Raw genomic sequence first — 25,170 nt, forward strand, 5'->3', positions numbered from 1 at the left:
CTGGGCTGGGGACCTAGGCCTGCCCTGCCCCCCTCCGGCCTGGGTGGCTCTCATGGGGGGAGGGCAGAGCGCCCCCAGGCCTGCCGCTGAGTGTGGACAAGGTATGGGCTCACGAAGTCTTCCGAGAACCTCACCCCACCCCCAGTTCCCAAGCCTGGGGGCCCGTGTTGGACCCCAGCACAGGCCCCCTTCAGCCCGGGCCCCTCTAGGACAGCTCCCTCGGCCAGAGGCTCTGCCTGCCTCCCGGGCCCAGGGGTGTCCAGGTAGGAGCCCTGCTGGCTATGCCCAGAGGGCCGGCCCGGGGCTGGGGCCCCAGGACAGGTGTGGCCACAGGTCTGGCCTCCCCTCCTGTGAAGGGGGGAGCTGCTCAGAAGCTGGGCCTGCACCTCTGGCCACCCAGGTAAGCAGCTGAAGCCTGAGGCTCGGGGTGCCTGCGCCTCAGGCTGGGTGGGGCCCTGCTGCTGCCACCCCCTGGGGTGGCCCCGGAGGAAGCCAGGGGGTGGGGGAGGGAGGGGAAGGTGGCCTTGCCCAAGGCCACACGGCCAGGGATATCTGAGCCCAGGGCGGGGCGCTGGGAGGGAGGGAGGGAGGGGCCGTGTGGTCCCGGCGGGGTCCCTGGGGAGGGGGTGGTGGCTGAGGCGGGAGGCCCCTGGAGCTCTGTGCAGCCTTCCTGCTGCCCCCACAACGCCCCCTGCCGCCCGCCCGGCCTCCGTGAGCCTCACCTGGTGCAGGTGTCAGGTGGTGGGCGGGGGGGGGGGGAGGGGGCGGGGGGGCAGCCCACCAGACTCCGCACATGCTGACGCAGAAACCACGTGCTGGTTTTGTTTTGTTTTGTTTTTAGAAAAAACGGAACCACACGTGGGTTTGCAATCGACATGTTCTGTTTCGTAAAATATTTGATTATCATATTCGTATGTATAGGTCTCCTACATCCTTTTAATAAGATGAACAGAGGGTTTTTGTTTTGGGGGTTTTCTGGTTTTTGTTAGTGAAGTTTATATCTGTCTACCGTGTATATCTCCTCTATCTTTCTAAAAATGCAGCACTAATTTACTTTTTCTGGGTGATGCACTTCAGGATTTTCCTGGGAAGAATGGGACACCTCAAGTAGGACCTATGTAGACAAGAACAATTTATTTGTGAAACAGTTAAATTATTGAGAGAGCTCACATCTGCCTTCTAACTCCATCTGGAGAACACATTGGTTGTAATTATCAGTCTTTTCTTCGCTTCCACTAACATGGCTCTTTGACATCATTATGTTACTTGATTCTTCCAACGAAATGGAAAGGAGGAGACTGTACTATAATTTTTAGATCAGGAAACCACTCAGAGACCAGAAGGCAGACACATGTGTTCTATTCCAGGCTCTTAGAAATGGTAGAAAACACACATACACTCCGACAAGGGTAGGAATCCTGGAAGGATGGAAAGCAATCAGACGAAGAAGGAAACACAATCTGAAATGCTCACGGGGTAGTTTTGTGAAGGGTTGGAAGGAGGTTCCGTGGAGAGGGGGATTTGGAGACAGCGCACATGCCCCATAGCGCTCGGCGGGGGTGGCCGCTCCAGGGGTGAGGGCCTAACCGGAGCGGCCTCTGGACCAGGCTCAGGAGGCTTTGGACTTGGCTGGGCCCGCACGGTACAAAGTGAGCAGAGACTTGGCATCATTTTGTTAATTTGAACACTGCATCAGTAAAGTATGTAACTGATGATTCATCGTGACTTGTTTCTTTGATTTCATTTTTTTTTTTTTGCTTTAAAAATTAGGTATGGTATGATTTATATGCAATAAGATGGACCAATCTGAAGTGCACAATGCGATACGTTCTGACAAATGTATGCAGTGTGTACCCACCACTGTAGTCACGACCTCTGATGACAAACGCGTCTGCGGACAGCCCGGCAGTTCCACTCCTGGGGGTATGCCCGAGAGAAATGAAAACCTGTGTTCACACTCACACAAAAACTCCTATCACACGTGCTCATGGCAGGGTATTCTGTCACACGGAGAGGTTCCCGTGTGCCCCTCTGTAGGCCTCTCCTCCCCCCACCGCTTACAAGTGTAACAACCATGGATCCACTTTGTGTCTCTGTAGAATCACACAGTGTGCTTCGTTTCTCCTGCTCAGTTTACATTTTTGGGGCCCATGTTATTTCAAGTATCATTAATTTGTTCCCTTTTTGTTGTTGATCAGGATCCCATTAAATGACTGTACTCCACAGAACAGTTGATGGACATTGAGATTGTTGCTACTTTTTGGTTATTGTGCCCAAAACTGCCCCAAACGTTTGATCACAAGACTTTGGGTAGATGCAGACTTTCTGTTCTCATTAATAACTACCTGAGGGGGATTGCCAAGTCACGTGCTAGGTGTATTTTTAACGTTATAAAAAGCTACCGAACGTTCCCGGGGGGCCCCACGACTCTGCTCCCACAGCCATGAGCGAGGGCTCTAGAGGCTGCTGCATGTGCTTCCCAGCCCCCAGCCGGGCCAGCTCACCCAGGGTCGGCCAGTCCCCCGGCAGGGCCAGCTCACCCAGAGTCGGCCAGTCCCCCGGCCGGGCCAGCTCACCCAGGGTCGGCCAGTCCCCCGGCAGGGCGGCTCCCGCGAGCACTCGGACGCCAAGCATCTCTTCCTGGGCTTGCCGTTTGTACATCTTCAATGAAATGTTGAACTGGATGTTCTGTCCTGGTTTTTAGTGGGTTTTTCTTATTATTAGGTTTTTAAGGCTGCAAGTCCTGATTACTATTTTCTCCTAGTCTCAGAGAGAAAGAAGTGTGCCTTGTTCCTGAGTTCCGAGGGAAAGGCTGAGTCTCTGGCCATGAAGTACGACGGCGAGCTTTCGTCCTGAGCGGACACTGAATTCCCTCATGGGCTCTTTCTGAATCTAGTGAAATGAGCATGTGTTCCTCGTTCTGAGTTTGTTAATACAGTGAATTACATCATGGTCTCGAATATCCTACCAGTCCTGGGATGAATTCTACTCAGTCATAGGTATTATCCTTTTCACTTATTGCTGGATTTTTTTTTTTAAGATTTTATTTACTTATTTGACAGAGAGAGAGACAATGAGAGAGGGAGCACAAGCAGGGGGAGTGGGGGAGGGAGAAGCAGGCTTCCCGCGGAGCAGGGAGCCTGATGCGGGGCTCAATCCCAGGACCCTGGGACCATGACCCAAGCCGAAGGCAGACGCTTAACCGATTGAGCCACCCAGGCGCCGCTATTGCTGGATTTGAATTTCTAAAATGTTGTTAAAGATTTTAATGTTTATATTTATGAAGGGAAATGGTGTTTTTTTTTTTTCTTTGTAATGTCTGGTTTTGGTAGCAAGGTAATATTGGTATCATAAAATGAGATAGGGAGGTGTTCACTCCTTATTTTTATGAAAAAAATTAGCATAGAAATTACATGTTATCCTTGTATGTTTGGGAGAGTTCATCAGTGAATTTTTTAAAAGATTGATTTATTTATTTTAGAAAGAAAACATGTGAGGAGGGTGCAGAGCAGAGGGAGAGGGAGAATCCCAAGCAGGCTCCATGCTAGCACAGAGCCCAACGCGGGGCTCTATCCCACGACCCTGAGATCATGACCTGAGCCAAAACCAAGAGTGAGATGCTCAACCAACCCAGCCACTCAGGTGCCCCCATTGGTGAATTCTTTATGAAATTGTCTTCATGTGAAGGTTTTAAACTATGGGTTAAATCTCTTGATTAGAAATGAGGCTCTTCAGGCTATTTCTTCTGGAATGAGCTTTGTTGGTTTGTGCCTTTGAAATAATGTTTACATTCCAGCCATGTGGTCAAATTCATTGGCATCAAATTCAAAATATTCCCTTACTATCTTTTTCAACAGCTGTAGATCCATAGTGATTTTTCTGTTCTGGTTTTTGATTGAGGTGACCTGACATACGGCGACAGACACAGTGTGCGAGTCTGTGAGTTTTACCACGTGCACACCCCTGAGTAACACACACGCATTCTGCATAGAACATCTTTCTCACTGCAGAAAGTTCTCTCTTGACGCCTTCCAGCTCAATCCAATCCTACATTTACATTGATTAGATACCAGGCAACCACTGATAGGAACTTAGCAGGGATTAGTTTTGTCTGTTTTGGACGAAATGTGGATGGAAACAGAGTCTGTAGCCTTTCTGCCTGGCTGCTTTCACTCATCGCACGGCCTCTGAGGGTGGTACACACCGCCAAGTGGGCCAGTCTCTTCACTGATGGGAGGACGCACCACATCCGTCTCTGGGTGATGGGCGTCTCCAGTGTAGCCCGATTACAAATAAAGATGCTACAGACATACTCATAAGAGTCTCTTTGTAGACACAGGTTTTCGTTCCTCTTGGGTAAAAAAACGAGGTGAGGGGGGCGCCTGGGTGGCTCAGTCGGTTAAGTGTCCAACTCTTGATTTCGGCTCAGGTCATGATCTCAGGGTCGTGAGATCAAGCCCCGTGTTGGGATCCCTGTTCACGGGGAGTCTGCTTGTGGTTTTCTCTCTCTCTCTCTCTCTAAAATAAATAAATCTTAAAAAAAAAAACAAAAAACCCCGAGGTGTGGAATTGTGGAGTTGTATGGTAGGTATGTGTCATTAAGAAATTGGCAAACGGGCACCTGGGTGGCTCAGACGGTTAAGCGTCTGCCTTTGGCCCTGGTCATGATCTCGGGGTCCTGGGATGGAGCCCTGTGTCAGGCTCCCTGCTCAGTGGAGAGTCTGCTTCTCCCGCTCCCTCAGCCCCTCCCCCCGCTTGTACTCTTGCTTGCTCTCTCAAATAAAATAAATCTTAAAAAAGTAAAAGAAACTGGCAAACAGTTCTCCCAAAGTGACTGTGCTATTTTTATCCAGCAGTGGACGACTGCTGTCATACATAGTAGATCCCATTTGCTGCGTATCCTCATCTATGTTCATTATTGTGACTCTTTAATATGAGCTATTCTTTTTTTTTTTTTAAGATTTTATTTATTTATTCATGAAACACAGGGGGAGAGAGAAAGACGCAGAGGCAGAGAGAAGCAGGCTCCCCGCCGAGCAGGGAGCCCGATGCAGGACTCGATCCCAGGACCCCGGGATCACGACCCGAGCCGAAAGCAGACACTTAACCATCTGAGCCACCCAGGCGCCCTAATGTGAGCTATTCTAATGACTATCAAGTAGTATTTCATTGTGGCTTAATGTCTTTCCTAAATGACTAATGATTTTAAGCATCTTTTCAAATTGGCATCTATGTATCTTCATTAGTAAAGTATCCTTTGCCCATTTTTTAATTGGGCTGTTTGTCTTTGTATTGATTTGTAGAAGCTCTTTATATGTCATGGGTATAAGTCTTCGTCAGATCCAGCATTGTAAATATTTCCTTCTAGGTTTTTTTTTTTTTAATTTCTTAATGATGTATTTTAATGATGTCCAATTTATCATTTTTTTTCCTATGTAGCTTTTATTGTGTTTTCTCTAAGATATCTTTATCTGACCAAGGTTGCCAGGATATTCTGTGTTTGTTTCTAGAAGTTAAAGTTTTACATCTAGATGAACCACCTCGAATTAAATTTTTTGAAGTGAGATTAGGGTTGAGCTTCTTCCTATTTCCACACATTTATCCAGTTGTTACAGCACTATTTGTGGAAAAGATTTCCCTACTGAATTGTCTTGCAATTTTTGTTGAATATCAACTGTCAATTGACAGTTGTATCAACTGATAGTCAGTTATGCGTATGTTTCTAGATCCGACTTTCTGTTCCATTGATCTATTCATGCCCACACTCTTACCGTCTTAATCACTGTAGCTTTGGGGGAAGCTTTACATTACGTACTATGAGTTCTCTAGCTCCGATCTTCTCCAAGGTTGACTATTCAACTTTGCATTTCCATGTGTGCGTGCTCACCTGCGCATGTCAAATCGTCAACGTATGTATTTTTTTTTTTTAAAGATTTTATTTATTTATTTGAGAGAGAGAGAATGAGAGAGACAGCACATGAGAGGGGGGAGGGTCAGAGGGAGAAGCAGACTCCCTGCTGAGCAGGGAGCCCGATGTGGGACTCGATCCCGGGACTCCAGGATCATGACCTGAGCCGAAGGCAGTCGCTTAACCAACTGAGCCACCCAGGCGCCCATCGTATGTATTTTTAAATTGTGTTGGGATTTAGATTGGAATTACATTGAATCTACTGGGCTGACTTGGAAAGAACATCTTTACAATTAATCTTCTCATCCATAAACATAGTATATTTTTCATATATTTAGGCCTTTTAAAATTTCTCTCAGCAGTGCTTTTGAGTTCAGCATACAGGTCTAGCACATCTTTTTCATTAAATTTATTCGTATCTGATGTGTTTTTAATGCTGTCGTAAGTCCTATTTTTACATTTTCCAGTAGTTTGTTAATATAGAAATGCAGTGGTTATTCTGTATTGACCTGTATCCCACGATCTTGCTAAATTTGCTTGGTCTAATACTTCCTTTAAAAAAAGATTCTTTAGGATTTATGTAATCGATAATGCTGGCTGTGTATAAATAGTTTGTCCTTCCTGTCCAATCTTTTAATCATCTATTTTTGCCTTCGTGCCAAGGCCAAGACCTGCGGTGTGGTGTTGAATGGGGGGATGAAAGTGCACGTCCTTGCCCTGTTCCCAGTCTTGGAGGGGCGCAGCGGTCTGCGGCCGTCAGGTGGGGACGTCCGTTGTGGGTTCCCGCAAGTGCCCTGTATCAGTCTGAGGATGTTTGCTTCTCAGTTTGCCAGGGTATGTATTGTGAACGATTATTTTATTCTGTCATTTTTTTCCTGCATCTGTTGAGATAACCACTGTGGCTTTTCTCCTTTATTCTGTTAAGATGTGGAATTTCCAGATTGATTGTCGAATGTTAAATTAACTTTGCATTCCTGGAGCAAGCCCCACTTGGTCATGCTGTATTATCCTTTCAAAATGTTGCTGGATTCAACTGGCTAATACTTTGTTCAGGCATTTTGCATCTATGTTCATGAGGGGAACCAATGTGTACTTTAATTTTCCTGTAAGATCTTTTGTCCGGTTTTAGTACAGCATCATGCTGGTCTCCTAAATGGGTCAGGAAGTGCTCCCTATCCTTCTGAAAGACTTCTGTGGGATTCTAGTATTCCATCCTAAAGAGTTTGTTAGAATTCACTAATGAAACCCACAGGGCCCAGGATTTCTTGTGCGGAAAGGTTTTTGACCAAAGTCAATTTCCTTAATAGATGTAGGACTATTAAGATTTTCTATTTCTTCTTGCCTTGGCTTCAGCTTCATACAGTTGTTTCTCAAGGACTTTGTATATTTCACCAAATTTATTGCCATAAAGTTGTTCACCTACTGTTTTGATGAGAAGATTTCAGCCTGTCTTTCGTTCCTGACACCGGTGATTTGTGTCTGCTCCTTTTCTCTTGATTGGTTTTACAGGCGTTTACCAATTACTTTACAGAACCAACTTTTGGCTTTGTTGATTGCTTTCCATTTCACTGATTTTGGTCTTATCTTTATTATTTCCCTCCTTTACATATTTTGGATTAAATATGCTTTTATCTTTTCCTATATTCTTATGATGGAAGTTTAATTTTAAACCTTTCTTCTAATAGAGGCGTTTAAAGTGATAACTTTTCTTCTAAACACTGCTTTAACTGCATCCCATGAATTTTGTACTTTTTTAATTTCTTGTATAATATTTTTATTTGACCCATAGGTTATTTGGAAGTAATGTTTAATTTCCAACATAATTTTAATTTGGGGATTTTGAGGGCATTGTTGCTGTTGATTTCTAATTGAAGTTTGGTGTGGTCTGAGAACATATTCTGTAAGATTTAAATCTTTTCACACTTATTTTATGGTCCAGCGTATGATCTAGCTTGATGAACATTCTACGTACACTTGAAAAGGGGGATCCTGCTGTTGTGGGGTGTAGCGTTCTGTGACGTCAGGTCACACGGGCGGATGGTGTTGAACCTTCTGTGTCGTCGCTGAGTTTTTGTTTACTGGTTCTCTCACTTACCGAGAGAAGGGTGTGAAAATCTCCCGACTCCTAGTGTGGATCTGTTGTTTTCTCCTATAGTTCTACGTCTGCTTCATGTGTCTTGAAGCTCTATTAAGTGCATATATATATGGGATTATTATGTCTTATGGATTAATAACAGTATCACAAGGAACAGAATTGTCTTTTTGGCATTATGCACACCTGAGTCGGGAGTCTGTTTTGTCTGACGCGAACAGCGATACCACAACTGTGCTGTCTGCCTGGTGTGCTTGTTCCAGCTTTCACGGCGCCCCCCCAGCCCTCCGCCCCAGGTTGGTGTATTTAAAGTGCATCTCTTGTAGATGATGTGTGTGTTGGTCTATGTCTTCTTCCAAGGACACCTGTCATTGCATTTAGGGCCTGCCCTAAGCCAGGATGACCTCATCTTGGGATCTCCAGGGGATAGGGGACAGGACACAGGACACAGCCACAGGGCACAGGACATGGACTGGCCTTTCTGGGCCACTGCAGCTGCGGTCACGTGTTTATAAGCTCTGAGTATTTTCACGAGCGCCCAGCAAAGCAGCCTGGCCGGAGTATTCTCTGGGCCGTTCCAGGGCCCAGCAGTGGAGTGCCCTTCTTAGTCACCCCACCAGCCCAGGACTTCATGGACTAGGCCTGGACTAGGGCCCCCGGTCCTCTGGCCTCACCTAGGGCCCTGTTCCACCTCTCTGTTCCAAGGCACAGAAACCCCGAGCTTTGGAGTCCTGTGCAGCTGAAGGTCATGCCATAGCTGAGCGTAGCAGCACAGGTGAGAAACTAGTTCCTGAGTGTCTGAGCCTCTTACTCACCCGGAGATCCCATGGCATCGCTGCAAGAAATACAGACATTTCCAGGCAGTGGGGCAACTCTGCCTGGCTTTCTATCCAAGCCTTCCCCAGCCATGCAGAGAAAGCACCCCTTCATCTTCCTAAGGAATCTTCTAGAAATGGACAGAAGTCATGTGCTTTTAATTCAGACATTACAATCACATCCGATTCCAAGGTTGTCACTTGAGAGCAGCCGATGCGTGCACATATTCAGAGAGCAGATCGTAAAGACGGTACCAAGTGACCATCTGGACAACTTCAGCAGTAGCGGAGTGGGGCAAGCTTGTGATGGGCGTCGTAGCGCTGGGCCGGCACCCAAAGCAAGCTTTCTCTTCTATTGTTTGAAATACAGCTGGAGAGCTGAAATCATATTAAGGTCAACTGGCTTCTCGTTCAAGATAAACACTTTTTTTTTTTTTTGGTACCAACTTAATTCAGGTTTCTGAAGCCAAGACAGGGAAGGCGTCGTCTGTCTAATGAATTCCAGCTCATCCGGGGCTTCCCGTGACAAGTCATTCATCACGGAACCTCTTCAAAGCACAGGGGAAACACCGAAGGCATAAAGTGCCCTTCCCATTTTAACAACCCCCACCGGCCACTCTATCACTGTCAAGTAAGATCTTGGAAATTATCACCAAGAATAAAGGGAATGAAAAGTCTGCATTAAAATAACAATGCATGCTTAGAATGAATCAAGAGCAAACCCAAAATGGTCCTGGATTATTTTACAGCTCTCTCCCACCAGTGAATGTGGGGAAAGTAAGGAGACAGGACGTCAGCGTTTAATCAACAAAGGAATTTATTATTGACAAGGTGAAAATACCTGGTTATGTGTGGATTGACATGAAATAATTTATGAGTATTTCTGACAGGATTTGACTAATTTTTCATGTGTTTACAAAAGCAGAATTCAACCTTTGTTTCCTTCTAGAAGTCAGGAGCACACCCTCTTCGTAAGCACAGTCGCGGGGGCCTAAGGCCACCTAGCTGTTCTCTGCACCACATTCCCAGAACACCCCAAAATCTGGGTCCGTCATCTGGACCCTGCAAAACGCTTAGGTCCTGCAGACAAACGCAAGGCCTGGTCAAAGCTTTCATCTGGAGGTTCTGGACGCTACTGAGCTCGGCCCTGTCCTGAGGGCCTGATGAACACCGTCTGTGACCTCTCAGGGTGAGTGAGGTCCGGCGCGGCGTCTGAGTTCCACAAGCCCAGGGCAGAGGGTCTAGCAGCCCCATCTGCGGCTGAGCTCATGGTGGGTCCATCGGGGGAGAGGCCACAGGCCCTCAGACGGTGCCATCAGGGGGATGCTCCCTCCACATCCAGTAACTACATCAAAACCTTCCTTGCTGGACACCGAGGGAGGGACATCTCAATATTACAGTAAAAATGGGTAAGAGGTTGTTTTTGCAAATACTTATTTATAGCTAATAAGATCATCTTCAGTTAAATAATACAGCACCATCTACGGAGACAGAGATGATACTCACACAAGAAGCAGACGGTTGAAAGGTACGGGACCGTGAGTGGCAGCAACTTCACTAGAAAACTCGATTATATAGGGCTATTTTAGGTGGAACTCCTCCTCTGTGATCTTTGGCAGCAAAGTCTCTCTAGGTTTCTTCATTATAAAAACTTGGCATTAGTTAAAGGAAAGAAACACAGAGCTTGCCTCAGCTGGCCCAGCCCCTGTCCAGACACCCTGAGTACAGTGCTGTCCCCTCCCTGTCCCCTCCTCGGTCACCTGCTCTGAGCGGGCGCAGCAAGGGGCAGGCACAAATCTCTTCAACCACAAAGCTGTCATTTAAAGAACACCTCTCATAAACTGCTGGAAACGAGGTCAGCCTAAGGCTGTAGGTCTCCTGCAAACTGGTGCTTACTGTATATTTGAATGAGTGAAGTACAGGAAATGCAAACCAGAGACTTGAGGTCTGCCGGTCATACGTGATTTGGCTACATCGCTTCCCTCTGGCTCTGATGCTGGCCCCTAGTCGTGGGTTCTGGAACTTTCTAGACAACACACAGGGTAACTTCACAGCAGAGCCAATGAGCAAGTTGATCCAGCTGCCTGCCTGAGAAGCACCCCAACCTGAAAGGCTGTTGGTACGGTTCAATCAGGAAAGTCCGACACACCGCCCTCCCCCGCTGGGGGCCCGGACTGGCTCCCCACCCCACCTTCTCCGGGGGGCACCGGTAGGGGGGCAGAACACAGACCTTTTCAGCATGTTCACCCACGTTTACTCAACTTTCCAGATGGCGATCTTCCCCTCCCCGCTGCCTGACCCGCTCAGCACGTATCTGTCCTCTGCCGAGCACAGGGTCTTCACCGTGTCCATGTGGGCCACCAGCTCCTTTTCCACCGTCCTCCTCTCGGTGTCGATGACGTAGATCTTCCCTTTGGACTTCCCCTGTGACAGACCTGTGCCGCCTACCCAGATCTGCCAGGGAGAAACGGAGGGGGCGTCGGCCACACGCAGCCTGGCCCGGGAAGGGGGACCCCTGTAGGTGTGCTTTACCCGGTGTACCGGGTGGAGTGGTGCACCCCCAAATCCAAGTCCTCCTGGAGCCTGGGGGGGTGCTCTGGGGGAGGCGTGGCTCCTCGCCTTACCTGCTTCTTCACCGTGATCATGCAGCTGACCTCGGAGCAGTCCTGAAGGTGAACCGCCTGAGGGCGCCGGGTCAGGTCCTTCAGGCTCCAAACGTAGATGCTGTTGAATCCGGCACAGGCCGCCCAGAGCTGCTCCTGCTGAAACAGAAGTCAGGCTGTGGCTGGTGGCCCAGCGCTCCGGGGAGCCGGCCCCCACGGCGCTGCGGGGACAGATACCTCGGGGAGGAGCTGGAGACTGAGGAAGGACGTGCCGACGTCCCCAGCGTTCTCGCTGATCTTCAGTTCTTGACAAAGCAGTCCGCTCGACGTGACAGCCACAATACTGTTCCCGGTGCCTGCAGAACGGAGGGACGAGCGTGAGGCCGGGGGCGCATCTGGGGCACAGGGACGAAGCGGCTGGAAAGGTCTTCCTGGGCAGCCAGCTGCCACGCGCTGCCACCTCGCGGCCCCGGTGGCCGTCACCGCGCCGTTATTGATGAGGACACGGCAGCTTTGGGACCCTTCCTCCTCTCCTGCCCCCTGAAGACACAGCCAGTCCTCCCCGTCTGGCATGAGCAGTGAAGGTGACAGGGCCACGCGTCTCCACGTGCTTCCGCGTCTGTGAATCACTCAAGGAACGTGGCTTTCTGCAAACCGAGAGAGCTGCAGGCGGCCGGACGCTCTCTCCTTGTGAGTTTGCTGCGCGCGCCCCCTGCCCCCGGCGCTGAGGTCACTGCACCAGCCTCACAGACTTGGGGACAGGCGGGCACGGCCTCGGGCGGGGGGGGGCGCCAGCTGGATGCAGGGGAGCCGGGAGCCCCCAGGCGTGCCGCTCCGGCTTCCTGTCGCCAGCCAGCGCACCGCAGGCCCCCTCTGACACTCAGCCTCCACACAGCGGAGCCCCCTGCCCCTGGCCACCCCGAGGACTCGGAAGCTCAGCTGGGGTTTCAGTCATGGAAACCGAGAGCTGCCATCCCATCTCTCCTTCTTCTAAGCTGGGGACAGGGTGGTTTTCCCGAGACCTCATAAGCAAAACCTCGTCCTATGATGGCCCGTTAGGCAGATATGCCATCATCCACTTGGGCTAACTGGTGAGGCCCTCGTGATGCTGCGGCTGGTTAGGAACACCGGGCCCGCCCTGTGGGAGGCACTTCTGCCCCTCAGGCCCCCTCTCAGCGCTCTGGACGCAGAGCCCAGGAAGGGGCCCCATAGGAAGGGGCACGGGACAAGACAAGGCTCAAGAGGGGCGTGAGCAGTGGAGCAAAGAGGAGGGCTACTGTCCCCAGCGCAGCACTCTGAGGACGATGGCGCTTTGGCCTCTTGCATCTTTTTTTTTTTTTTTTTTTAAAGATTTTATTTATTTATTTGACAGAGAGAGACAGTGAGAGAGGGAACACAAGCAGGAGGAGTGGGAGAGGGAGAAGCAGGCTCCCCGCTGAGCAGGGAGCCCAATGCGGGGCTCGATCCCAGGACCCTGGGATCATGACCTGAGCCGAAGGCAGACGCTTAACGACTGAGCCACCCAGGCGCCCCATGGCCTCTTGCATCTTGTAGCCGTTAGCGAGCTCTGCAGGGGGAAGGGTAGTATTCTATCTCACTTTCAAATGAAGACACAGACTCCAAAGTGACCAGCTGTCTGGCGGCAAAGCCCGAACCTGAACGCACCCACCTGAAGGCCACAGCAGAACCACGGGGTGTGGGAACGGGGTCTGCTTCCCTCCTAGAAGACGACCCAGCACTCAGGCGCGGGGTGCCCGAGCAAGGGCAGCCGGCCACGCTGCCCTGGCGGAAGACACGCAGGTCTGAGGTCGCATTACTGGACTAGAGAGGAAGATCGCAGCCCCTCAGGCTCGCCTCACCCAGCGCCTGGGGAGGAGCGAGACGCACCGCCTGGCCGGCCCTCACTGTTAGGTGCTGCCTCCGAGCACACCGACGGCCCGACGTGAGAAGACCCTGACCTGGTCCCAGGCTCTGCACTGGGGACATCTGATGAGGGACCGAGGTTTCCGCTTGTTACTCTTGTTCAGAAAGAGACTTAGGACAACACTTCTCAGGCATGCGCTCTCTGTTACCTGAAGAAACCCCACTTTTCTCATTGTTGCTAAATAGGAAAACTACTTATTGTATTAACTTGGAAAATAAAAGGCATTCTGTCCTCTGTTCGCTCCCTCACTGTATGTAATAGGCACCTTTTAGCCCAGAGTTTGGTCAGCTCTGGTAGTCCAAAATGCATCTGGGCTGGACACACACACACACACACACACACTGGAGATCCAGGCTGAGGCATATGGTCCTTGAAAGAAAAGAAGTAAACCCCATAACCTGCACACACACCCAGGTTTCCCTGGGGGTACTTCCCAGCTCTCCGTGGGACACTGAGGAATAAATGTTCTAGCGCTGTCACAGTCCACCTTGCTTAAGGGTATGATTTAGGGCTGCCAATGTGGCTGGAAAGAAGGAATACCCCCCAAACGAGGGAGCCCAAAATGTATGTATAGATTCTCAAATCCTTGGCTGACTCCTGAACTGTGCATAAGCACAGAAGGCAGAACTGGAACAGTTCAAAATAGTAGCTCATCAGGCTAGAAGGCTTCGTACATACCTCAGGCACTCCCTTGCGACCCTAAAAGAGCTGTGCTTACAAAAACCAAGACTGTGCACCGGAACAAAGTGTTATGTGCTCCAGGACTAAGGTCAAAAGTGAAATACATTTACCCCAGAAAAGCCAAAAACCGAGCCTCTACACAAGAATAAAATGATTGGCCAGGAAGTAATTTAATGACCTTCTAGAACAAAACCTAATGGTCTCTAAAGAAGGCTATGACCAGAGTCTCCTAGATGTGTCATCAACAACATCCAGGATACAGTAACTCCCGCACACGCGAAGCACGAGGATACGACTAGGGTCCAACAGAAGCAGTAGTGCACACAAGCAGACCCACAGATGACCCAGGATCCAGCAGAGAAGGAGCTCAACCGGCAATTACGAATAAATTTAAAAACTCACAGGAAGATATAAAGAGGATGGGTGGACATGGAGACTTTAGAAGAGAAATGGAAATTCTCGAACTGAAATGAAAATTTGCTGGACAGGTCCAGCAGCAGACAGGACACAGATGAAGAAAGGGTCTGGTCTTAACCAAGCTACAGCAGAGAAAAGAAGGAAAAAATTATAGCCGTGCCTGAGACCTGTGGGACATTATCCAGTAGCCTGAGATATATATTATTATATTATTATATATATTTATATTATATTCTAATATAATTCTAGAATACACACACACACACACACACACAATTAAGATCCCAGAAGACACGGAGAAAGAGAATGCACAAAAATACTGGAATGAGTAATGGTTAAAAGTCTCCCCGACTCACGAAAGTAAACCGTAAGTGAGACAGACATGAAGACCTTCACGCCTAAGCACGCTCTCGTCCGACTCGAGAAAAGCAAAGACAACGCTTCCATGCAGCCACAGAAACCAGACAGGATGTATCAGCCGAACAGTAAGAAACAGGGCCGACTTCTCATCAGGAACAAACAAAGCTACATAACGATGGAAAGATATGTCTAAAGTGTGGGGGAAAAAAAAAACAGTCTATCAGCCTGGAATTTGCTTATAGCAGACTCAGGTCATAAGAAATACTAAGGGAAATGCTTGAGCTAAGGGAAGCGATGCAGATGGAAACCAGGTACAAAGCTCCCCAGAAACGGTAAACATATGGGTAAAAATCAGTGAGTACTTACGCAAAAATTTTAAAAATATTTTCTGAGGTTTATCACAGTTGTAGAAATAAAATACTGCTTTTAACAATAGTAGCAAAAGGGGCAGAAAATGGAATTGCTGATACTGCTGTGAGCTTACATGACATTAAGGTCGGCCGTGAGAAGGGCAGGCTGATACTGCAGTCCTTCGAGCAACCACTAAAAAGTAAAGCAAAAAAAATGTAGAGCTAAAAAGACAGAAAAATAAACTGAATATAAAAAATTCTTTCCTGCCTTCTTTTAGACGGAGTAACAACAGCAAAGAAGGACAGGTGGGAAAGGGAAAGGGGCGGAGGGGACGGCGGGCTCCCACCCGAGCTGTTGGAACGGTGCTAGAAGTGAGCAGACTGGCGCGCGGCCGTTGCTGTAGACAACACGCACACACGCACAGGGCACACGCACCCCGGCACGCGGCTGGGAAGGCAGGGCGGCCGCCGTGGGACGCCACCGCACACAGCCATGGGGGCGCTGACAGTAAAAACCAGCACAGTGAAGGTGCGGAGGAATCGGAACCCACATGGTGCAGCAGCTTCGGAGAAGAGTCAGATGGTTTCTCAATGGGGTAAACACCGGGTTAACCCTTGGATGACCACATCGCGGTATATTCGTACGACCAAATCAAACTCTGCCATCGCGGCAGTGAGCCGAAAACAAACATCGCAGGTGGCCCCGCGCACAAGAGGCTCTGAACAGCACGGCTGCAGAAGGGCCCCTGTTGCGGAGTCCGTGTGGGGAAGGCTCGGGAACGGGCAACACAGCCCCAGGCGGCAGAATCCACAACCGGTGGCCTCTGGGCAGGCGCTACCTGGAAAGGGGCGCAGAGGAACTTTCCGCTGTGATGGAAATACCTGGGTCCTTGGGTGGTTATGTCCTGGATGCTTTTGTCAAAATCCAACGAACGACACTCACGTTTGTGCATTTTACCATATGTAAAATATGCTTCAAGTTTAAAAAAATTACGTTCATGACCATCACCCTGGCATCTGGCACAGCCCAGGGAAGACTTGAAAGTGCAGACAATGTGCTCTGGGATGCTCAGAAATGCAGGACCTACGCCCCCAGGCCGAGCCTCCGCACCTCCCATCACACCCCGGGCAGGATGCCCAGCCGAGCTCCACAGAGTCCTGGCCCGAGGTCTGTGCCGAGGCGTGCCCGGCAGGCCCTGCCCTGCTTGCCCTTGGCTGGGGGGCCGTGGGTCACACACAAAGTGACAGGGCCACAGAGGGCTCCTGGAAGGAGCAGTGATGATTCCAGGGGGCATGGGGGCTGCATTCACGCTCCAAGCAGGGCCCGGCGAGAGCAGAGGTGAGCAGGAGAGAGACAGGCAGCAGGTGGGAGGATGCCAGCGTCCCGGCCGCCGTCGGGGAGGGAGGCCCAAGAAGCCACACAGACAGGAGACGAGCACGGAGCCAGTGAGCACAGAGAAGGAGTCCGAGTTGGAAGGCTGGGAAGGTGCACAGCAAAGGAAATAGGCCTCGAGCTCGCGTTCAGTCTCCTCTTGCTGGAGCAGGGCTCCGGAGCCCCTGGGGACAGCGGGGGACCGAGGACTTACAGCACCACAGGCAGCCGTCATGCAGGCTGATGGACGAGAGCCTGCCGCCCGGCAGCTGGAACCTGCTGGTCACTCGCAGGGTGCTCACGTTCCACGCCAGGATGGTCCCGTCCCTGCTGCACGAATACACCTTGCTGGTGGTGTGAACACACAAGAGCAGGTTTGGCTCCAACAGGCTTTAACCCCGAGGCGTACAAAGTTACCATTACGTACAGGTCCACCACCCCCATCCCCGTGGACAGAACAATTAGTTACAACGTAACGGATGCAGCGGGCAAAAACGGTTTTCTGGGGACGCCTCTCCTTGCCCTGCAGCCGCCGGCTCTGCAGAACCGTAACACGACCACGGAGTCAAATCTAGCCCCAGACACAGGGCGAGACCAAGCACGTGCCCCGTCCCAGCCCAAGTTCACAAATCAGCGCCGCGTCGGCCACCAGCGGCTACAGGAGAGGGGCGGGCGCGAGCCAGAGCGATGCGCGGCCCCTTCAGCCCGAGAGTGATGAATTTTCAGGTCAGTGCCTTATGTTCTGAGCGGGCCCACCTGAGGACAGATGGCACCCCTAAAACTCAGGGGACAAAGCAGTGGGGGGCTGCATGGAGGAGAGCAGCAGAGCGGGGGGGGGAGCACCCGCGCCCTGGGCAGGGCTGCCTCTTTGAAGTAGGTGACCTCGCTCCTGGAGCCTCCGCTTCCTTCACAGAGGGAAATGGGACCCCTCCTCATTCTCCGGGCTCCCCGGGGCACCTACTGTGTGCAGGGCCCTGTTCTAAGCACAGGACACACAGCAAAGAGAACAGACGGCTGTTCTCTGGGCTGACATTCTTAATACGGCAAAGACAGTGAATGAAGCAGACACATCTTCCAGACTGAACTGTATCCCCCCAAAAAGATCCGCTGGAGTCCTAACCCCCAGGACGTCAGAGTGCAACAGTACTTGGAAACAGGGTCTTTACGGAGGTATTCAAGTTAAAGTTAACAGGGTGGACCCTCATCCAGTATGACTGGCGTCCTTATAAGAAGGGAGATTTGGACACAGAGCACCGTGTGAAGCCGGAGAACCGGAATGATGTGTCTGCAAGCCGCAGGTTCTTGGCAGACGCCCAGACCCCAAGAGTGGGCAAGGAAGGCCACGTACCCATGGCCAGTGGCCACCATGCCTACCCTGCAGCTGGCCTGCAGGGGAACCGCTCCTCCGTGCTCAGGACCAGAAACAAGAACATCACCTGGCTCGGCTTGTGACAGACCCGCTTCGCTCTCCACGGCCGGCCTGGCCCCGCGGGCAGTCGCCCACAGCGGCTGGGAGCCCTTCCTGCTCGGGGCTCCCCACCCACCCAGGAGCCCAAGGGTCTCTTGTCCCAGCAGAGCCCAGCGGTACCTGGGCGTCCCGTTCTGCACAACCAGGTCCGTGACACTGGAGCGGTGGTCGGTGAGCTGCTTGTTGCAGGACATGCTGTGGATGTTGATGATGTAGATGACTGAGTCCTCGGAGCCGACCCACACCTGGTTCTGCTCCGCCATCACCATGCAGTTCTGACACAGGCCGGGGGGGAAAGCGCCAACAGTCACGGCTCGTCAGCCACCGCAGTCCTACCCTACAGCTCACGGCCCACGCCGCGCCTCTGCTCCGGGGGACACGGGGGCCCTTCGGTGAGCCCCGGGCACGTCTGCCCAAAGGCAGACACTTAACCGACGGAGCCACCCAGGCTCCCCAGTTTTATTTAATTTGTGAGAGAGAGTGAGAGCACGAGCGGGGGGAGGGGCAGACTGAGTCACCCAGACACCCCTAAAAACTGATAGTTTTAATTTTACCAATAAATATGCCCGTAGGTTAGAAAAGGATGCTAGCTTACTAATTTCAAAATTAATCATTTGAAAAAGCCCTTTCTTGGTGCGCCTGGGTGGCTCAGTCGTTAAGCATCTGCCTTCGGCTCAGGTCATGGTCCCAGGGTCCTGGGATCGAGCCCCATATCGGGCTCCCTGCTCAGCGGGAAGCCTGCTTCTCCCTCTCACTTCCCCCCCCCACCCTTGTGCTCACTCTCTCTCTCACAAATAAATAAAATCTTAAAAAGTTTACTTGTTTGGTACAAAAATAAAATAAGTATTAAAAGCCTGGGTGGCTCAGTCATTAAGCCTCTGCCTTCGGCTCAGGTCATGGTCCCAGGGTCCTGGGATCGAGCCCCACATTGGGCTCCCTGCTCAGCGGGAAGCCTACTTCTCCCTCTTCCACTCCCCCTGCTTGTGTTCCCTCTCTCGCTGTCTCTCTCTCTGTCAAATAAAATCTTTAAAAAAAAAAAAAAAGCCCTTTCTTTTGAGGCATCTACCTGAGACCTGGTATAATTTTAGTAAAATGTCTTTCTTTAGTGGCCCAAAGATATCTTAAACTACTTTGAACTTCAAATTTCAGAGGAGGCAGCATTTTCTTGAGATAATGATCTGAGTTTCTTTCTTGTTAAACAGCACAGAGTATCTCAGTGAGATGAGTACAAAGGTGTTTTCACATAAGTGGGAGAACTTACTGCTTTACCTAAATGTTACCTGGCCTGACTGGGAGCAGCAGAGATGGCCACATAATGCAGCATTTTGATTTTATTTTAACTAGGATTTTAAGTTATTCTGTTATTAAAAAGGTTTTTTTTAAAGTTTTTATTTATTATTTGACAGAAAGACACAGCGAGAGAGGGAACACAAACGGGAGTGGGAGAGGGAGAAGCAGGCTTCCCGCGGAGCAGGGAGCCCCATGCAGGGCTCGATCCCAGGACCCTGGGATCATGACCTGAGCTGAAGGTGGATGCTTAACTGACTGAGCCACCCAGGCATCCCTAAAAAATCTTTGAAATACATATAACTAAGATTCAACAGGAAAAAATTAAATTTAGAATAAAAATGATTTCCTCAATTTCTCCTTCTTATTTGTTTGGTCTCAAGCATTATTAGACCTTAGTAAATATTTTATCTTGGGTCCTGTTACTTTATCGTCTGAGGCTCACTGTGTGGTTAGGGGGGGAAATAATTTAGTAACCTCTTGCCATCTTGCTATCTAACATGAGGTCTGCTGCTCACTCAGTGAAGAACGAGCCCAGCCCCCAGCAACACGCATCTGAATTCACGGCATTTCCGTTGTTCACAGCAGTTTTGAAAGCTTAGACTGTGCCCCAGATTGCCAGATTATGTTTACATGATGGAACGTGGTCACCGAAGTTGGTGATGCTGAACACTGAGGTACCTAACTCTGCTAGACTGTTCTCACCTTAAACCTGAAAAAAGTTTCACCTTAAAGGAGGAGGGAGGTGAGGGCTTCCCTAGCAACACCTCTTGGGACAGCAGCTTCTTTTATATGCTGAGGGCGTCCTGAGCAGATGACTCCCACCAGATGGTCGGTGGGAACGTACCCTGAGATGGGGGACGGTGTGGAAGAGAGGCGCTGGGCTCACTGAACTGGACCTCAGGCCGCAGTCCCGGACCAGCAGCGCCTCCTCACCAGCAAACACCAGGATGCACCTGAAACGTGCCAGGTGGGGCCCATCGCCAGGGCCCTGGTGCCTGTGGGCACCTCACCGTGCAGCGCGGGACGTAAGACACGGTTTTCAGAGGCCTTACGAAGTCTCGGAAAAGCAGAGCTGAGTCCGCGTCCCACTGCCCGCCCCAGCACCTTGGATTGAGGGGGGTGGGGATGGCTGTTCTCGTACAAACTATCGTGATCAACTTCACTTAATTGAAGTCATCAGTCTAAAAGCTCAAACCTTAACATCATGTCGACATGCTTTAAACTGTTCTTGGTTTTCAACCCCAAATATGTTAAAATAATGCACGTTTCTGCTTGGGATGGGGAATGTGGATACGAGACAGGACTCTGCGTCCGCATCACTGAAATCCATGTTCAGGTTCCAGGCTGGGGGGCGGCTAAAGCCACCGTCGGCTCACCTAAACAAGGACACTGACAGGATAGGACGGGGTTGCATCTAGTGAAAAACCTCACAATGCAACCTCCTGTTTGTTTACCGAACGGGGTGATGCTGTGGGATAACATGCCCACAGCCCAGTCTGGGAAGCCGCCATGTCGCAGGGCACCGTGTTTACTCACCAACTTGGAAGTGCCCACTTTAAAGCAATGCTGGTAAATCGTCCAAGAGGAAGCGTCAAACACGGTCACTTTGCCTTCATTGAGAGCACACCATAACTTGGGGTGGGCATCCTCCACTTTTTCTGCTGGGTCCAGATGCCCTGAAGAGGAAAGCAACCCAAACATGTTTTTATTTTCATTTATTTTAATTTTTTAAAATTAACATATATTATTTATTTCAGGGGTACAGGTCTGTGGTTCATCAGTCTTACACAATTCACAGCACTCACCATAGCACATACCCTCCCCAGTGTCCATCATCCAGCCACCCCATCCCTCCCACCCCCCTCCCCTCCAGCAACCCTCAGTTTCTTTCCTGAGATTAAGAGTCTCTTATGGTTTGTCTCCCTCTCTGGTGTTTTGTTTCACTTTTTTCCCCTCTTCCCCTATGATCCTCTGTCTTGTTTCTCAAATTCCTCATATCAGTGAGATCATATGATACTTGTCTTTCTCTGATTGCCTTATTTCGCTTAGCATAATACCCTCTAGTTCCATCCACGTCGTTGCAAATGGCAAGATTTCATTTTTCTGATGGCTGAGTAATATTCCATGTATATATATATCACATCTTCTTTATCCATTCATCTGTCGATGGACATCTTAGCTCTTTCCACAGTTTGGCTATTGTGGACATTGCTGCTATAAACATCGGGATGCACATGCCCCTTTGGATCCCTACATTTGTATCTTTGGGGTAAATACCCAGTAGTGCAATTGCTGGATCATACGGTAGCTCTATTTTCAACTTTTTGAGGAACCTCCATAGTGTTTTCCAGAGTGGCTGCACCAGCTTGCATTCCCACCAACACTGTAGGAGGGTTCCCCTTTCTCCGCATCCCCGCCAACATCTGTTGTTTCCTGACTTGTTAATTTTAGCCATTCTGACTGGTGTGAGGTGGTATCTCATTGAGGTTTTGATTTGGATTTCCCTGATGCTGAGTGATGTTGAGCACTTTTTCATGTGTCTGTTGGCCATTTGGATGTCTTCTTTGGAAAAATGTCTGTTCATATCTTCTGCCCATTTCTTGATTGGATCATTTGTTCTTTGGGTGTTGAGTTTGATAAGTTCTTTATAGATTTTGGATACTAGCCCTTTATCTGTCATTTGCAAATATCTTCTCCCATTCTGTCGGTTGTCTTTTGGTTTTGTTGACTGTTTCCTCTGCTGTGCAGAAGCTTTTTATCTTGACGAAGTCCCAGTGGTTCATTTTTGCTCGTGTGACACCCCTCAGGCTCCACATTCTCACTGACACTCGGCAGGGTCGGTCTTGCATCATGGCCTTTCTAACAGTGTGAGGATTTGGGGTTTTGGATTGTGATTGGTTTGCATTTCCCTGATTGCACAAGCGGCTGACGGCTTTAACTGCCATGTGGAGGGAATCTTCTGTGGGGAGGTGTTCTGTCTCTTGCTCATTTCTGAACTAGGTGGTGTTACTCTCCTTGACTTGAGCCGCTTGTTGGCTCTGCTGTGTTACCAGCATCCTGTCCAAGTCCGGACTACCCTGTTCACTCTCTTGAAAGTGTCCTCTTCTTTTTTTTCTTAAGATTTTATTTATTATTTGAGAGAGCAAGCGAAAGAGCATGAGTTGAGGGGGAGGGGCAGAGGGAGAAGCAGGCTCCCTGCTGAGCAAGGAGCCTGATCCCAGGACCTGGAGATCATGACCTGAGCCAAAGGCAGACGCTTAACCTACTGAGCCACCCAGGCACCCGGAAAGTGTCTTTTTAAAGTCCATAATCTTAGTAGTCAAATCCACCAATCTTTTCATGGCTAGTGCGTCATACGGTTTGCTTCTCTACCCTGAGGTCATGAACATGCTCCTCTATGTTAGCTGCTAGAAGCTTGCCTGCTTCATTCATTTATGCTTGTTAGTGCCTTCCCATGTACCTTTCCATCCACTTGGAACTGTGCGTGACCTGAGGTGTGGCCAAGCTTCGTGTTTTCCATACGGATGCACGATGTCCCAATGTCATTTGTGGTGACGACTGTCCTTCCCTCAAACCCCTGCTCGGTCATATCACCTCTGTCATAAATCAAGGAAACATAAATGTGTCGATCTTTCTGGGGTATTCATTCCACTGGCCTCTGGGCCCCCTTGGGGAGATACCGCCCCACACACTCCTCAATCCCACCAAGGACTGGGATGCTTTGAGGCTGGGCTTCAGTGCCGGAGGGCTGGCTCCTTAACACTCGGGTAACCCTTGGAGTCTGGAGCCACCACTAATGGGTTTACCAGGACTCCCCTTCTCAGCAGGTCCTGGCTGGTTTTGTCCCTCTTGCCCCTCGGTGCTGGCCAAAGCTCTGCTCAGTTCCTCGCTTCTCAGAGACCACTTCCAGAGTTGGCAGACAATCCACAGGAGAAAGGGGCTCCACCGTTCTTCATGGTGGTTTGTCTGGCCCTTCTAGATGTTCTCAGAGTTACCTAGCCCATCATGACAGGAGGCCCAGAGTCCAGTCAATGTTAATGTACAGGAAACCGAATTAGGTCTAAAAATACTCATTTATCCAGACACCACGATGAAAACTGTCTCAGTCTGTGGTATTAGAGTCAACAAGGAGCCTTGACTGGAGGAATCTGGTCCGTCTCCAGTGGGGCGAGGTCCAACCGGGCTCTGTCCTCCTTCACGCTCAGTCTGTCACTTTGCAGGGTCTTCAGGACGATCAGTGAAGAGATAACACTGTCCTCTCCCACCAGGAAACAGCTTTGCCACCCAGCTGCCATATGGCCACCTGGAACCGGTGAGCTGGGGGACAGCCGTGGAGAACCATGAAGGGGACAGGGGAGCACATCCATGGTGCTCACCATCGCTCACCTCACACTCCGATGAGCCGAAGCAAAGTGCCCGGACCGTAAGGTTCTTTAGTGCCAGAATGACATCCTTTGTTTTCCAACTCGGTGAGCCCCGCGGGCAACCCTCCCGCCGCAATTCTTTACAAGTCAGACTTAAAGAAAAGCATCCTCGTTCCTGCTTAGACCTGCGGCAGCACCCATTCCTGTCCGACCTTCGTTCTGCTGCAGCCTGCGGGGAGCCAGGAGGTCCGCGTCCGGGAAGACGGCCGCACAGCCGCGCCGGATGAAGAGGACCCGTGTGGTCACGCGTTCGGACGTGCAAATGCACCGACAATTCCTAAGACGAGATCCTGGGTGCAATCGCTTAGGACAGCAGCGTGGATTCAGTGCCCCCAGAGGAAAGGGTGTGAGTGCAAGCACTTTCTAAACTGTAGAATGCTGTGCAATGTGAAGAACAGCTGGGTTGGAGCAGAGTCTCCATGGAGTGTCCACCCCATATCAGTCCCCGCGGGCTCCCCCAGCTCAGGCCTCCACGATGTGGGGTCTCTGTGGCCTCCAGGCTCTGGTCTTCACGATGCAGGGGTCTCCGCGGGCTCCCCAGCTCTGGCCTCCACGATGTGGGGGTCTCCGCGGCCTCCAGCCTCTGATCTTCACGATGCGGGGGTCTCCGCAGGCTCCCCTTGCTCTGGCCTACACGATGTGGGGGTCTCCACGGGCTCCCCAGCTCTGGCCTCCATGATGCGGGGGCCTCCGCGGCCTCCAGGTTCTGATCTTCCTGATGTGGGATCTCTGTGGGCTCCCCCAGCTCTGGTCTTCACAATGTGGGGGTCTCTGTGGCCACCCTCCCCACCCCCCAGCTCCGGCCTCCACGATGCGGGGTCTCCGTGGCCTCCAGGCTCTGGTCTTCACGATGCGGGGGTCTCCGTGGGCTCCCCAGCTCCAGCCTCGACGATGCGGGGGTCTCCGTGGGCTCCCCAGCTCTGGCCTCCAAGATGCGGGGTCTCTGCAGCCTCCAGGCTCTGGTCTTCACGATGTGGGGGTCTCCGCGGGCTCCCCAGCTCCAGCCTCGACGATGCGGGGTCTCCGCGGGCACCCGGGCTCTGGTCTTCACAAGGTGGAGTCCATGAGCGGCTACCCAGCTTCATCTCCTCACTGAGAGCTTCACCTCAACAAGTAGAAATCTGCCTGGTCCCCACTCGTCCTACCACAGGTCCTGTCCCCCTTCACTTCGGGGCTGACCTCAAACACAAACCCCGTGTCCCCAGAGTGTTGAAAAGAGCAGCAACAAGCAAGCCGCTTGCCTCACCTGGCGTGTACAACAACACGTCCACGGCGTGTGGGTAAGTCTCTCCCGCTGAAGGATTTATCTTGTGCTTCAGGGTTTCCGAGGTTGTCTTTGGAACCGTCGAGGGCACTGAAATGCAAGCACTCTGTTAGTCTCCCCCAGCCTGGGCACTCCGCTCTCCGCAGGAGCTTCGTACACTTGACACCAGACGTTAGAGTAAGGCTTCCCCCTCCGGGCGGCC

General features: G+C 50.8%; 1 protein-coding gene and 1 long non-coding RNA gene across 4 annotated transcripts in view; one reads left to right on the plus strand and one right to left on the minus strand.

Annotated features, from left to right (window-relative positions):
- Positions 1-1,007: 1,007 nt before the first annotated feature.
- Positions 1,008-24,956, plus strand: LOC118546622 (uncharacterized). Its single transcript, XR_013447649.1, has 4 exons — positions 1,008-2,999; positions 4,989-5,134; positions 6,572-6,742; positions 23,549-24,956. It is a non-coding gene; the product is annotated as an uncharacterized LOC118546622 (long non-coding RNA).
- The window catches only part of DENND3 (DENN domain containing 3), a 54,181-nt gene continuing 38,625 nt past the window's right edge, over positions 9,615-25,170 (minus strand). For 2 of the 3 annotated variants that reach the window (XM_036109453.2, XM_036109451.2), the window contains exons 17-23: positions 24,951-25,058; positions 20,817-20,956; positions 18,111-18,265; positions 16,737-16,870; positions 11,656-11,774; positions 11,440-11,577; positions 9,615-11,269 (exon numbers count right to left, since the gene is read on the minus strand). In XM_036109453.2, coding sequence (XP_035965346.2) covers positions 11,069-11,269; positions 11,440-11,577; positions 11,656-11,774; positions 16,737-16,870; positions 18,111-18,265; positions 20,817-20,956; positions 24,951-25,058 — 995 coding nt within the window. In that variant the 3' untranslated portion in view covers positions 9,615-11,068. The remainder of the gene's footprint in view (positions 11,270-11,439; positions 11,578-11,655; positions 11,775-16,736; positions 16,871-18,110; positions 18,266-20,816; positions 20,957-24,950; positions 25,059-25,170) is intronic. The other variant, XM_036109452.2, reaches the window with a different exon arrangement.

The sequence above is a fragment of the Halichoerus grypus genome, chromosome 5 (genome assembly GCF_964656455.1).
Source record: "Halichoerus grypus chromosome 5, mHalGry1.hap1.1, whole genome shotgun sequence".
Taxonomy (NCBI): domain Eukaryota; kingdom Metazoa; phylum Chordata; class Mammalia; order Carnivora; family Phocidae; genus Halichoerus; species Halichoerus grypus.